Here is a 14,300-nt window from a genome sequence, read left to right on the forward strand (position 1 = left end):
GGCTGGGGCTGGGGCTGGGGCTCGGGCTCGGGCTGGGGCTCGGGCTGGGGCTCGGGCTGGGGCGCAGGCTCGGGCTCGGGCTGGGGCTCGGACGCGTGCGGAGCGCCGCGGGGCGAGGCGGAGGCAGAGGCAGAGGCAGAGGCGCGCCGGCAGCCACCCCCGCGCCAGCCCGCGCCTGGGGGCAGCCCGCGTGGCGCTCGCCTCAGGGACTGCTCCCCGCGGCCGCCGCCGCCCACGCCGCGCGGAGAGCAGCAGGGCCGGAGCTGCAGGCGGGCAGCTGCGCGCCCCCGGGGCCGGCCAGCCCGGGCGGCCGCTCCTCCCGATGCCGGGGCCGGGGCGCCGGGCGGCTGCGGGCAGGAGGATGAAGGGCTCGGCGGGAGGAAGGAGAGAGAAGCTGCTGGGGCCCACGAAAGCTCAGCCCAGCCACGGTAAGTTGAGCGCAAGAGAGGCGTCTGGGCTCGGGTGGCGGAGTTGGCTGGGCTGCTGGACGTGGGGCTGGGCTGGCGTCCCCGCGAGCGGCGAGGCGCACGCAAGGGGCATCTGCAAGGTCCACGCCGGGACGCCCCCGGCCCCGTGCGCCCTGCCCTGGGGCTGCCCCGGTGCCTCTCCTGCTCCGCGCCCAGCAGCGACGTGAGCTGGGTGCAGGGGCCGAAGTGTAGGGCGCAGAGCTCCAGGGTCTCCGGCCCCCCACCAGGCGCCCACGGGGGCCGGGGGGAGGGGGGGCGACCGGGTGAGCCCGGCTGAGGCTGGAGTCGCGGGCTGGGCCCCCAGGATGGGCCTGTCTCCTAGTGGGTGTGTTGGGGGCGCGCTCCCTCCTCGGGAAACCTGGCGAAGTTGTTGGGATAAGAAGGCACAGCGGGCCAGCTTCGTGATGGTCTTTTCTTCTTATTTTCTCCCTTCTTCTTTGCCTTTATCTTCCCACCTTTCCTTCTTGGTTTCTTTTGAAGATCTTCAGGATGCACAGGATTTGCAAGCAACGTGGGGAGCTGCTGTGGGATAGGATGGCTTCCTCCAGGGGAATAATTTTAACGCGTAGGTTGGAGTTGGGAGGTTAAGGGTAAATCCGTGCCCCTGGATCTGATTGCCCTCCTGGTCCAGGAGGCTGAGTTCGAAGAGACGGCACAGTTCGGGGTACCTTGTGACTTCCTGCGTTTGGGGAGAAGTTTTATTGCCTGTACACATTGGGGTCAGAGGAAACCTGCCGTGCCCACTACAGTGCCGCGCCTTGTGAAACGCTCTATTCCCCATCTGTCCCCCTTACAGTTCAGGCTTGTCTGCATCTCACGTATTGCTGGAGATGATGTTTATGTCGGCTTTAGCCTGAGCTGCAGCTAAAGTAGCAAGGGGTGTGATGTTCCTGGGTGTGTGAGCACCCCCAAATTCTGGAACCTTGAACTGACTTCAGAGACTATGTTCTGTAGTTACACTAAGGAAGGACCCTCGAGCTGGTGCTCTTGTAGGACATTCGTTTGGTGCTTTCTGGGGGATGTCATGGGGGGAATCTCTCTCTTTTCTCTTGAGGCTGTTTGCTAGTTGTCTGTTTAAAGTGATTTTCATGTCCAGTCAATTCTGGTTCACCATGTTCTCTGAAACCAACTAGAAAAGTTTCTCTCTCTCTCTTTCTCTCTCTCTGGGTTTTCATATCACCCTTACTTGCTGGTACCAGTAGTTTAGTCACTATCCTCTGGTCTGTAAGCATGAAAGGCAAATATGGGTCATTTCAAATTATGTAGATTGATGCAGCACAGCGTGTCTGGGGTTTGCTGCAATTTCTCCACATTTCCTTCCAGATGTTCCTCAGAAATTAACTTGCGCACCCTATCCAGGAAGCTAAAACATAGACTGGGGGAATGGGCCATGTATTATCTTAGATTTCAGTAAATGAAATGCTGGAAGCTCTCTGTTAGGAGAAAGGAACCTAAGCCAAAATATAGGGTGTCTGGACTATTTTTGCTCCGGGACAAAGTGGCTAAAGGACCTTTGAGGTTATTTGACAGCAACAAGAACAGTAGTAATAATGACATCTAACATTTTTTTTTTTCCCTAATCAGTGCACACCAAGCAGTGTATTAAGGGCTTTACAGCTCCTGTAAATACCTAACAACCCCAAAAAGGCAACATCTGTACATCTCCATTGTGTAGATAAGGAAAAAGAAACCTTAGAGATGTAAAATTTGGAAAAAATCGAGTTAATGTTGTAGAACTGAGGATTGCAGGACTCCAAAATTGGTTTCTTTAGCCCCTACACAATCTTGTTGAATCTTATTTGAAACGTGGGACTATTATCTGAGTCCTAAACTCGATGAAAAAATTGGTATGGCAATGACCACATCATAGATTGATTCATTCACAGCTATTTAAAATGTTTAATATAACAGAGATGTTGAACTCAGACTTCAAATCAAATGAAAATTGTGCGGCATTTATGTAATTTGGTCTGCCAACTCTAGAGAGAGCTAAATGCTGAGGTCTTGGTGTTCCTCTTGACAGTGTTCCTTCTTTGAGTCCCTTTATTGTAAATCAATAGTGTAGTATAGCCTCTCTCTTAACAATGTGTGATTTATAGCATCCAGCATACCTGGTGCTGACATCACGTTTGTATGACTCTCTAGAGTTATCCTGAGGTCTATCTGGACACTCTTCTATTTCAGCCAGTTTATAATTAATGCTCAGATCCTAACAAGATGTTGAATTTCTATTAGGAGATACTAGCAGCTTGTTTGAACATTTCCTTTCTATTTTCAACAGTATTTTCAAAACAATTACACCCCCTGCTGTGATTTGCTATTTACTAGGTGCATCAAAAGTTCAGTAATGAAAAATGTTTGTAATTCAAAAAAACATAGTGTCTCATCTACCATAACAACTTCAGCTAAAAGATTCACATCCAATTTAGGGCTTATTTTATCTGAAGTTTAATTAAGATGTTGCATTTCTTCCTGCAAAGTGTATCAGGTAGTTGGGTACACATCTTCCACTATTTTCTTGTAATCTCCAACTTTATAAATTCATTAGTGATGAGTTCTTCAGATAATTTATGTTAGTACTTATCTAAAGATTTTGAGGTTTTAAAACTAAGAGCAAGAACAACAAATAAGATGCATGTGTCATATTTCTTCACAAGCTGTAATTATGCTTATCTGGGGAATAGTGATGTATGTTAAGTCATAGATCTGATTTGCCTGCACATGAATGGAATTATCAGATGAAAGCATATAAATCCATTGGGATTCTAATGATATTCATACCCCAGATGTGAAAACTGCTTTGGAAAGTAGAGAATCTTTGAGAAGTTAAGCTATTTTACTATGTTTCATTGCACTTGCGTTGTATCTAATTGTTTTTTAATAAAACTACATTTCTCTAGTAAACTAGTGGTTACTCCTATGATTTCTTTTGTTTTAGGGTTAAATTGTATTTTCTAGTAGTAACTTAGCATTGCATCAAATATATATTTGCGTCTTTTCTCTTGATATATTTGAAGCCTAAAAAAATAGTATTTTGTCTACCGTAAACACTACATTTCTGAGTACATGTGGGTTTTAGGAGGAATATAAAAATAGTGTAGTAATAACTTGCCTAGAGGTTTTACTTTTTATTTTATTTTATTTTATTTTATTTTTTAAAGATTTTATTTATTTATTCATGATAGTCACACACACAGAGAGAGAGAGAGAGAGAGAGGCAGAGACACAGGCAGAGGGAGACGCAGGCTCCATGCAGGGAGCCTGACGTGGGATCCGATCCTAGGTCTCCAGGATCGCGCCCCAGGCCAAAGGCAGGCGCTAAACCGCTTCGCCACCCAGGGATCCCTGAGGTTTTACTTTTTAGAAGTAGATACTGAGGTTGCTATAATCCTTAACATATTTAACCGTAGTAATGAAGTATTGAAGCTAATTATGAATATGAATTGTTGAATTGCAAAATACTTTATAAAGAATGTCTTATAAATGGGTTACCCTTATAATCACATGAACATCTGTTCTGTTTTCAAGTTTCATCTTTGCACAATAGGACTACTAGTTTATTTGATATTATTTGGTGATTTGAACAACCAGATCTCTGGAAAATGATTTAAACTCGATAAGCATTTGAGTCACATTGATATCACAAACTGAAGAAACTCATATTGGGGAACAATTTTAAATTTTGAATCTTTCAAGAGCTTAGAACACAAGGTAGGTAAGATTCCTTAGTTTTTTGACAAGTATTCTAAAGAGAGAGTCTGAGTAAAATATGGCTGTGGGTTGAACATCAAGCAAGCACTTCAGTAGCCTCTTAGGAAACCTTGATTTGGCTCAAATGGGGTTATGTGCCTGAAATTCATTAGTGTAATTAATCTTTTGAACAAGTGAATAACATATTTGAGATCATATAAAAAATTCCAGTATATTAAAAATGTATTATATATTCTAGGGCCTGCTTAAAAAATAGCAATAACTCCCCTTTCTGGATTGATCCAGCATTAACTAAAATAAAGTTTGATGACAGAGAACTTTCAGGATATTGAGAGGTAGAGATGAATTAAATTTCTTTATGAAGTTTTTGTCCCATTTTAAATGTGATTTTAATCCTATCCAGATATTCTGTACCACTTTTAGTGTTTTGCCCAGATTAAAGATGGGATTCAAGAGTATCTTATTCCTTAACTTACTGATGAACTTGGTAGAGAATGCTAGAACAGCGTTCTAGAATGCAATAGGGAGCTCTAGACCATTTAATGATTTTATTACTTTGTCTATAGTGTCATCCAACCATGATTCTTTTTTTGCATTATTTGAAACTCAAAGGGGCAATTCTCCTGATCTGGAATTACATGTACCAAAGCAGGCAAAATATGCAGCATTCCTAAACTGGTCTTTTAAGTAAGAGGTTTGCAGTAAAGGAGAGTTCTTACCTTGCATGCATGTAGTTATGTAGCCCATCTTTCAGCAAACAGGACTAATCTTGGTATATCTTGATAAACCCTTAGACCTATATATCTCCATGAGAAGAACAAATACTAATACAGTGCAGTGTTAGGGAGGTCCATTTTAGGATTTAACTAAGGGTTTCTTATAATATGGGGTCAGATGTTCTCTGTTTGGTTTTTTTTTTTTTATAATCTTGTAATGTGTCCTTTTTTTTTTTGTATCTAAAGAGTTAATCACTGTTGTTTTTATAATTATTTAAAAATTCTTAGAGATTTCTTTCTCCTTTAACAACCTTTCTTCTACCCTCAACTGAACGGAAATAAAAAAATAATGTAGTATTTACAGAGGAATACACTTGAAATCTCAGAAGGCATCCTGAAAAATCTAGATTTTAAAACTTTTTTGTGGAGAACAACTTTTATGAGTTGGTCTCTGAGTACCAAATCTATCCAGATCACCTAGAATTTAAAGAATAAAGGTTTCAGGTACTAGATTGAGTTCTCAGGTAGTTAGAAATTTAACATTCATAGTACAATTTGACATTAAAGTTATCGAGACAAAATAGTCATTTAACATGATGTAGCATTTAAGAATGTGAACTCAAGAACTAGAATGCCTATGTTCGAATCCTTGCTCTGTTACTTATAAACTATGAGAGTTTAGTCAACTTACTGTATGTTTCTTTGCCTTGTCTATAAAATGGTGATGCTATGTGACCTATCTTGTAGGTTTATTGGACACTTAAGACGTGCTTCAAATAGTGTCTAGTACAAAGTGAATATGCCATAGATATTAGTTATTTTTAATCACTGTCATGTATTAGTTTTCTGCCAGATTGCCACAAACTTGGTGGCTTAAAACAACAGAAATGTATTCTCTCATAATTCTGGAGGTCAGAAATCTGGCACCAGTATCACGAGGCTGAAATCGAGGTATCAGCAAGGCTGTGCATAGTCAGGAGGCTCTAGGGGAGAATCTGTACCCTGCCTCTTGCAGCTTCTGGTGGCTATTGGCATTCCTTGGTTTGTGGTCACACCACTCTGATCTCTGCATTTGTCTGTCCATTACCTTCTCCTCTGTGAATCTAATTTTCCTCTGCTTTTCTCTCATAAGGACATTTTTTTTATAAATTTATTTTTTATTGGTGTTCGATTTGCCAACATATAGAATAACACCCAGTGCTCATCCCATCAAGTGCCCCTCTCAGTGCCCGTCACCAAGTCACCCCATCCCCCCCTGCCCACCTCCCCTTCCACCACCCCTAGTTCGTTTCCCAGAGTTAGGAGTCTCTCATATTCTGTCTCCCTTTCTGATATTTCTCACTCATTTTTTCTCCTTTCCCCTTTATTCCCTTTCACTATTTTTTATATTCCCCAAATGAATGAGACCATATAATGTTTGTCCTTCTCCGACTGACTTAGTTCACTCAGCATAATACCCTCCAGTTCCATCCACTTTGAAGCAAATGGTGGGTATTTGTCGTTTCTAATGGCTGAGGAATATTCCATTGTATACATAAACCACATCTTCTTTATCCATTCATCTTTCGATGGACACCGAGGCTCCTTCCACAGTTTGGCTATTGTGGACATTGCTGCTATAAACATCGGGGTGCAGGTGTCCCGGCATTTTATTACATCTGTATCTTTGGGGTAAATCCCCAGCAGTGCAATTGCTGGGTTGTAGGGCAGGTCTATTTTTTCCTCTTTGAGGAACCTCCACACAGTTTTCCAGAGTGGCTGCACCAGTTCACATTCCCACCAACAGTGCAGGAGGGTTCCCCTTTCTCCGCATCCTCTCCAACATTTGTTGTTTCCTGCCTTGTTAATTTTCCCCATTTTCACTGGTGTGAGGTGGTATCTCATTGTGGTTTTGATTTGTATTTCCCTGATGGCAAGTGATGTGGAGCATTTTCTCATGTGTTTGTTGGCCATGCCTATGTCTTTCCTTTTCACGTCTTTTGCCCATTTCATGATTGGATTATTTGTTTCTTTGCTGTTGAGTTTAATAAGTTCTTTATAGATCTTGGATACTAGCCCTTTATCTTATATGTCATTTACAAATATCTTCTCCCATTCTGTAGGTTGTCTTTTAGTTTTGTTGACTGTATCCTTTGCTGTGCAAAAGCTTCTTATCTTGATGAAGTCCCAATAGTTCATTTTTGCTTTTGTTTCTTTTGCCTTCATGGATGTATCTTGCAAGAAGTTACTGTGGCCAAGTTCAAAAAGGGTGTTGCCTGTGTTCTCCTCTAGGATTTTGATGGAATCTTGTCTCACATTTAGGTCTTTCATCCATTTTGAGTTTATCTTTGTGTATGGTGCAAGAGAGTGGTCTAGCTTCATCCTGTGGATGTCCAATTTTCCCAGCACCATTTATTGAAGAGACTGTCTTTTTTCCAGTGGATAGTCTTTCCTCCTTTGTCAAATATTAGTTGACCATAAAGTTGAGGGTCCACTTCTGGATTCTCTATTCTGTTCCATTGATCTATGTGTCTGTTTTTGTGCCAGTATCATACTGTCTTGATGACCACAGCTTTGTAGTACAACCTGAAATCTGGCATTGTGATGCCCCCAGCTATGGTTTTCTTTTTTAATATTCCCCTGGCTATTCGGGGGTCTATTCTGATTCCACACAAATCTTAAGATAATTTGTTCCAACTCTCTGAAGAAAGTCCATGGTATTTTGATAGGGATTGCATTAAATGTGTAAATTGCCCTGGGTAGCATTGACATTTTCACAGTATTAATTCTTCCAATCCATGAGCATGGAATATTTTGCACTCTCTCAGGCCTGTCTCCAGAGCTTCTTTAAACGTTTGATAGAATTCCCCAGGGAAGCCATCTGGCCCTGGACTTTTGTATCTTGGGAGGTTTTTGATGACTGCTTCAATTTCCTCCCTGGTTATTGGCCTGTTCAGGTTTTCTATTTCTTCCTGTTCCAGTTTTGGTAGTTTGTGGCTTTCCAGGAATGCGTCCATTTCTTCTAGATTGCCTAATTTATTGGCGTATAGCTGTTCATAATATGTTTTTAAAATCGTTTGTATTTCCTTGGTGTTAGTAGTGATCTCTCCTTTCTCATTAATGATTTTATTAATTTGAGTCTTCTCTCTCTTCTTTTTAATAAGGCTGGCTAATGGTTTATCTATCTTATTAATTCTTTCAAAGAACCAACTCCTGGTTCTGTTGATCTGTTCCACAGTTCTTCTGGGCTCTATTTCACTGAGTTCTGCTTGAATCTTTATTAACTCTGTTCTTCTGCTGGGTGTAGGATCTATTTGCTGTTTTTTCTCTAGCTAGGTGTAAGGTTAGCTTTTGTATTTGAGTTCTTTGCAGTTTTTGGATGGCTGCTTGTATTGCGATGTATTTCCCCCTCAGGACTGCTTTTGCTGTATCCCAAAGATTTTGAATGGTTGTATCTTCATTCTCGTTAGTTTCCATGGATCTTTTAAATTCTTCCTTAATTTCCCGGTTGACCCTTTCATCTTTTAGCAGGATGGTCCTTAACCTCCACGTGTTTGAAATCCTTCCAAACTTCTTCTTGTGATTTAGTTCTAATTTCAAAGCATAATGGTCTGAGAATATGCAGGGGACGATCCCAATCTTTTGGTATCGGTTAAGACCTGATTTGTGACCCAGTATGTGGTCTATTCTGGAGAAAGTTCCATGTGCACTTGAGAAGAATGTGTATTCAGTTGCGTTTGGATGTAAAGTTCTGTAGATATCTGTGAAATCCATCTGGTCCAGTGTATCATTTAAAGCTCTTGTTTCTTTGGGGATGTGCTTAGGGACCTATCTATTGTAGAAAGCGCTACATTGAAGTCACCAAGTATAAGTGTATTATTATCTAAGTATGTCTTCACTTTGGTTATTAATTGATATATTTGGCAGCTCCCACATTCGGGACATATATATATATTGATGATTGTTAAGTCCTCTTGTTGGATAGATCCTTTAAGTATGATATAGTGTCCCTCTTCATCTCACTAGTCTTTGGTGTAAACTTTATTTTATCTGATATAAGAATGGCTACCCCTGCTTTCTTTTGAGGACCATTTGAATGGTACATGGTTCTCCAACCTTTTATTTTCAGGCTGTAGGTGTCCTTATGTCTAAAATGAGTCTCTTGTAGACAACAAATAGATGGGTCCTGCTTTTTTATCCAGTCTGAAACCCTGTGCCTTTTGATGGGGTCATTAAGCCCGTTCACATTCAGAGTTACTATTGAAGGATATGAGTTTAGTGTCATCATGATACCTATTCACTCCCTGTTTTTGTGGGTTGTTCCATTGGACTTCCTCTTAAAGAGGAATTTTAAGAGTCCCCCTTAATATTTCTTGCAGAGCTGGTTTGGAGGTCACATATTCTTTCAGTTCCTGCCTGTCTTGGAAGCTCTTTATCTCTCCTTCCATTCTGAATGAGAGCCTTGCTGGATAAAGTATTCTTGGCTGCATGTTCTTCTCATTTAGGACCCTGAATATATCCTTCCAGCCCTTTCTGGCCTGCCAGGTCTCTGTGGAGAGGTCTGCTGTTACCCTAATACTCCTCCCCATAAAAGTTAGAGATTTCTTGTCTCTTGCTGCTTTAAGGATCTTCTCTTTATCTTTGGAATTTGCAAGCTTCACTATTAAATGTCGAGCTGTTGAGCGGTTTTTATTGATTTTAGGGGGGGATCTCTCTATTTCCTGGATCTGAATGCCTGTTTCCCTCCCAAGATTGGGAAAGTTTTCAGCTATGATTTGTTCAAATACATATTCTGGACCTCTGTCCCTTTTGGCGCCCTCAGGAACCCCAATTAAATGTAGATTTTTCTTTCTGAAGCTGTCATTAATTCCCTTAATCTATCCTCATGATCTTTTAATTGTCTCTTTTTTCCTCAGTTTCCCTCTTTGCCGTCAACTTGTCTTCTATGTCACTCCTTCATTCTTCTACCTTGTTAACCCTCATCGTTAGGACCTCTAGTTTGGATTGCATCTCATTTAATTGATTTTTAATCTCTGCCTGATTAGCTCTAAATTCTGCAGTCATGAAGTCTCTTGAGTCCTTTTATGCTTTTTTCTATAGCCACCAGTAGCTGTATAATAGTGCTTCTGAATTGGCTTTCTGACATTGAATTGTAATCCAAATTTTGTACTGTGGGAGAGAGGACTGTTTCTGATTCTTTCTTTTGAGGTGAGTTTTTCCTTCTAGTCATTTTGCTCAGTGCAGAGTGGCCGAAAACAAGTTGTATTGGGAAAAGGAAAAAAGAGAGAAGAGAAAGAAGAAAAGAAAATGAAAAAGAAAAAGAAGGAAAAAAAAAGAAGAAGAGAAAAAAAAAAAAGCTGGGGGGAAGCAAATAGAAATCAAAAAACAAAAAACAAGGGGGAGTATCTTCTGATTCTGTATACTATAAATCCCTCGACTTCCCCTGGAACTTTCCAGTGCTGTTTGGTCAATAATTTGTTTTCCCCTGTCCCTCTAGCTGGTCTTCTGGGATAGGGGCCTGCTGTGCTGATTCTCAGGTGTGTGCACTTGGGGGAGCTGCTCAGTCCCCTGCCTGGTGCAGGGGTCAGTGAAGGTTGTTTAACCTGTTTATCCGTTGAGGCCACTGTGAGGCTCAGTGGGGGTTGTTTATCCTGTGAGGCTACTGTGAAGCTCAGTGGGGGTTGTTTACCCCGTGAGGCCCCAGGAGGAACAACCCCGGTGGCGGCGGCCAGCTCTCCAGCCCTGGAGTCAGCTCCCGCAGTAACTACGGAGCTCTCAGTCTGCAGGGGCCTGGATGCTCCGGGGGCGGGGCCGCTGATCTGCTCAGCTTGGGGCCGCCAGGGGGCAGGAATGTCCTTGCTGACCTGTGCAGTCCTGGCTTCTGCCTGTCCTTGGGGGAGTGCCGGATCTTGGGCTGTGTCCTCGGAGCCCTGTGCTCCGGGGCCTGCGCTGTTGGAATCATGCTCCCGGCCAGGCAGCTCCCTCCCGCGGAGCTTCCACCGGAGCCGGTCTGAGCTGCTCCTGGGACCGTGCAGCCCCCTCCACGCGGAGCCTCTGTCTCAGCCACTGCCAAGCTGCTCCTGGGTCCAGCCGTGCTAGCACTGCAGCCCTTTAGGGAGCTCGGCCGTGAGGTGTGGCGAGCTCCCTCCGGGGCGCATGTGCTCTGTTAGTGTCCCTGGGAGTCTGAGGGCATCCCCGCCCCTCCTGGGGTCCTGCTCTAAATCCTTGCCAGCGTCTTAAGGACATTCATGACTGCAGTTAGGGCCTGTCCTGATAATCCAGAATAATTTCTTACTTTAAGATCCTTAGTGTAATCATATCTACATTCTTTTTCCAAATAAGATGACATTACGGGTTCTAGGGGTTGGGATCTGAGGGGCTGGAGTGGGGATGGCGGGGTTGGGTGCACATTATTTTGCCTACTATAATCATCATCCTCATATTCTTATACTGTGGTAGTTGTATGAAAAGATGGCAGAACCAACATAAATAAGTTATGAAAAATATAGAAAGGATCAGAAATTTCATGTTTTTAAAGCAAATTGTCTTATGTTCAAATTTTGACCAGATTTTTGGATCAAAGACTTCAGAGCAATTAATTATTTTCTGTTCACTTTAACATAATGCAGTCAGTAAATATTTGATGAGTGGTTACTATGTGCTTGTAGAGTACTGGTGCTTAGGATGTCTGTGTTGATGGCAAAAGCAAGGCCCTGGACTCCTGGAGCATTTAGTGTATTTAAAAGATAGCTAGACAGCTACTATCTTTTAACTAGTACTTTTGGCCCTTTGTGTTTAACCTCAAATTTTAGGAGCAAAGAATTACTATTAAAATCACTTTAGAGATAAAGGACTAAGCTAAGAAACATATATGCACATAGCTAGATGGGACAACTTTTGAACTATTCCTTCTGGTTGTACTTTATAAGCAACAAAATAAAAATCAGGAACAAATTTAACAAAATAAATAATACATTTTTAGCAATATAAACAGAATTTTGTCAACCACATAGTTAACTAGAAATATCAACTAATAAGATATTATGGTTAATTTGACTTGGGTTTAGCTGACAAGAGGTTTTCCTTTGGAATTAATATATTTTACATTTTAAAAAAAGAGTATTAGTTGATTTTCTGGCCTTAGTGAATTGACACTATTTTAATTCTTTAGCTTTTTAAAGAAAATTAATTGTAATAAAATACATAAAACATGAAAGTTACCATCTTAACCACTTTTAAGTGTACACTTCAGTGGCATTAAGAACACTCATATAGTTGTGTGACTATCACCACCACACATATCCAAAACTCTTTTCTTCTTACAAAACTAAAACTATCCACTTTAAACAATAGCTCCACATTCTCCTTCCTCCCATTCCCTGGCAACCATCATTCTACTTTCTGCCTGTAAGATTTTGACCACTGTAAGTACCGCCTATAAGTCGAATCATATTGTATTTGTCTTTGTGTGACTGGCTTATTTCACTTAGCATAATGTCCTCAAAGTTCATTCATGTAGTAGCATGTATTAGAATATGTCTTTCCTATTATGTATATATATATATATATATATATATATATACACTCACACACCTTTTATATATATAAAATTCCCATTTTCTTATTATATATGTATTATATATCAGTGGGCACTTGAGTTGTTTCCATATTTTACCTGCTATGAATATGGATCTACAAACATCTCTTCCAGGCTGCTTTCTATACATTAGGAATATACTCAGAAGTGGAATTCCTGGATCATATAGTAATTCTATTTTTAACTTTTTGAGGAACTGCCATGTTTTCCTTAGTGACTGTGCCATTTTTCATTCCTAGTGCATAAGGCTTTCAGTTTCTCTGATTCTTGCCAAAACTCATTTTTCTTCTTTCTTACTCTTTCTTTCTTTCTTTTCTTTTCTTTTCTTTTCTTTTCTTTCTTTCTTTCTTTCTTTCTTTCTTTCTTTCTTTCTTTCTTTCTTTCTTTCTTCTTTCTTTCTTTCTTTTTTTCTTTCTTTCTTCCTTTCCTTTCCTTTCCTTTCTTTCCTTTCTTTCCTTTCTTTCCTTTCTTTCCTTTCGTTTAAGTGGTAGCCATTTTAGTGGGTATGAGGTACTTTCTTTTGGTTGAAATGGTATATTTTGACTTGCATTTCCCTAATAATTAGTGTTTTGAAATCTTTTTGTGTGGTTTGTATATTGACCATTTGTATATCTTCTTTGAAAAAATGTGTATTTAAGTCCTTTGCCCATTTTTGAGTTAGGTTGCTTGTTTTGTTGTTGAGTTTTAAAAGTTCTCTATGTAGGGGTGCCTGGGTTATGCACTAGGTTAACTATCCAATTCTTGATTTTGGCTCAGATTGTGATCTCAGGGTCTTGAGAGTAAGCCCTGCATCGGGCGCTGTGCTCAGTGTAGAGTCTGAGAGTCTCTCTCCCTGTGCCTGTCCTTCTGTTCTCTCACTCCCAAATAAATAAATCATTGCTTAAAAAAATGTTCTCTTTATATTCTGGTTAATCTCTTGTTTGGTATATGATTTTCAAGTTTTTCTCATTCTATGGGTTTTTTTTTTATTCTATTCATAGTGTTTTTTGATGTGCAAATTAAAAAAATTTTCAAAGTCCAATTTGTTCTTTTTGTTCTTGTTGTTTCCTGGACCTCTGGTGTCCTATTTAAGAAAACAATGTCTCTTATTTACCTTTCTGGTATTTAGTTTGAGGTGTTTTAAAAACAATGTAAAATATTGCTAAATTAAGTTTACAAAATAAGGAACTAGAATGAGAAAGAATAAACTATAGTTGCAGGCTAAAATGAGATTAATCTTACAAATGTGATATTGACCAACAAAGTCCAGAGAGTCCAAAAAGCCTTATTCCATTCACACAGAGTTCAAAACCAAGAAAAGCTAACTTATGAATACATCACAGTTGTCAGGGAGGAAGGGGGAAAGGTGCTGAAAATGTTTCCTGATGTGAGTGTTGATTACATGGACTTATTCACTTGTAAAAATTTATCAAGCTGTACATATGATGTATGTACTTCTCTGTATTTGAATTACACTTAAGAAAGTTAAAAATCAATTTGTCGTTCAGAAGCGCATGACAAAGAGAAATTTCCTTAGGAGTAGAAGAGGTAAGTAAAGAAATGCTCCAACCTGTTCTAAGGGTTTATCATTTGGAGGACTTGGTTCATAAATTTGGCCCTAAGTTTTTAAGCAGTAATCAGATCCATATACCCAGATACCATCAGAATTGTGTTCAAGAGAAAACACCATTTCTGGGACCAAGACTGGAGGGAATTTTTCCCGTGAATCTTTATGAAAAGGGAACTGAATCGTGTAGTGAACAATGTCTGTGTTGTTAATGTGGCAGAGACTTTCACAGGTGTCTTTCCTACAAAGTGCAGAACAGTTTAGTTACTGGGTGCTTTCTGATT

General features: G+C 40.7%; 1 protein-coding gene across 1 annotated transcript in view; it reads left to right on the forward strand.

Moving 5' to 3' along the window:
• The first annotated feature begins 295 nt into the window (after positions 1-295).
• ZNF385D (zinc finger protein 385D) overlaps positions 296-14,300 on the forward strand; it is an 889,598-nt gene continuing 875,593 nt past the window's right edge. The window contains exon 1 of the mRNA XM_038570722.1: positions 296-428. Within this exon, the coding sequence (XP_038426650.1) occupies positions 323-428 (106 nt within the window). The 5' untranslated portion in view covers positions 296-322. The remainder of the gene's footprint in view (positions 429-14,300) is intronic.

The sequence above is a fragment of the Canis lupus genome, chromosome 23, assembly GCF_011100685.1.
Source record: "Canis lupus familiaris isolate Mischka breed German Shepherd chromosome 23, alternate assembly UU_Cfam_GSD_1.0, whole genome shotgun sequence".
NCBI classification, from domain to species: Eukaryota; Metazoa; Chordata; class Mammalia; order Carnivora; family Canidae; genus Canis; species Canis lupus.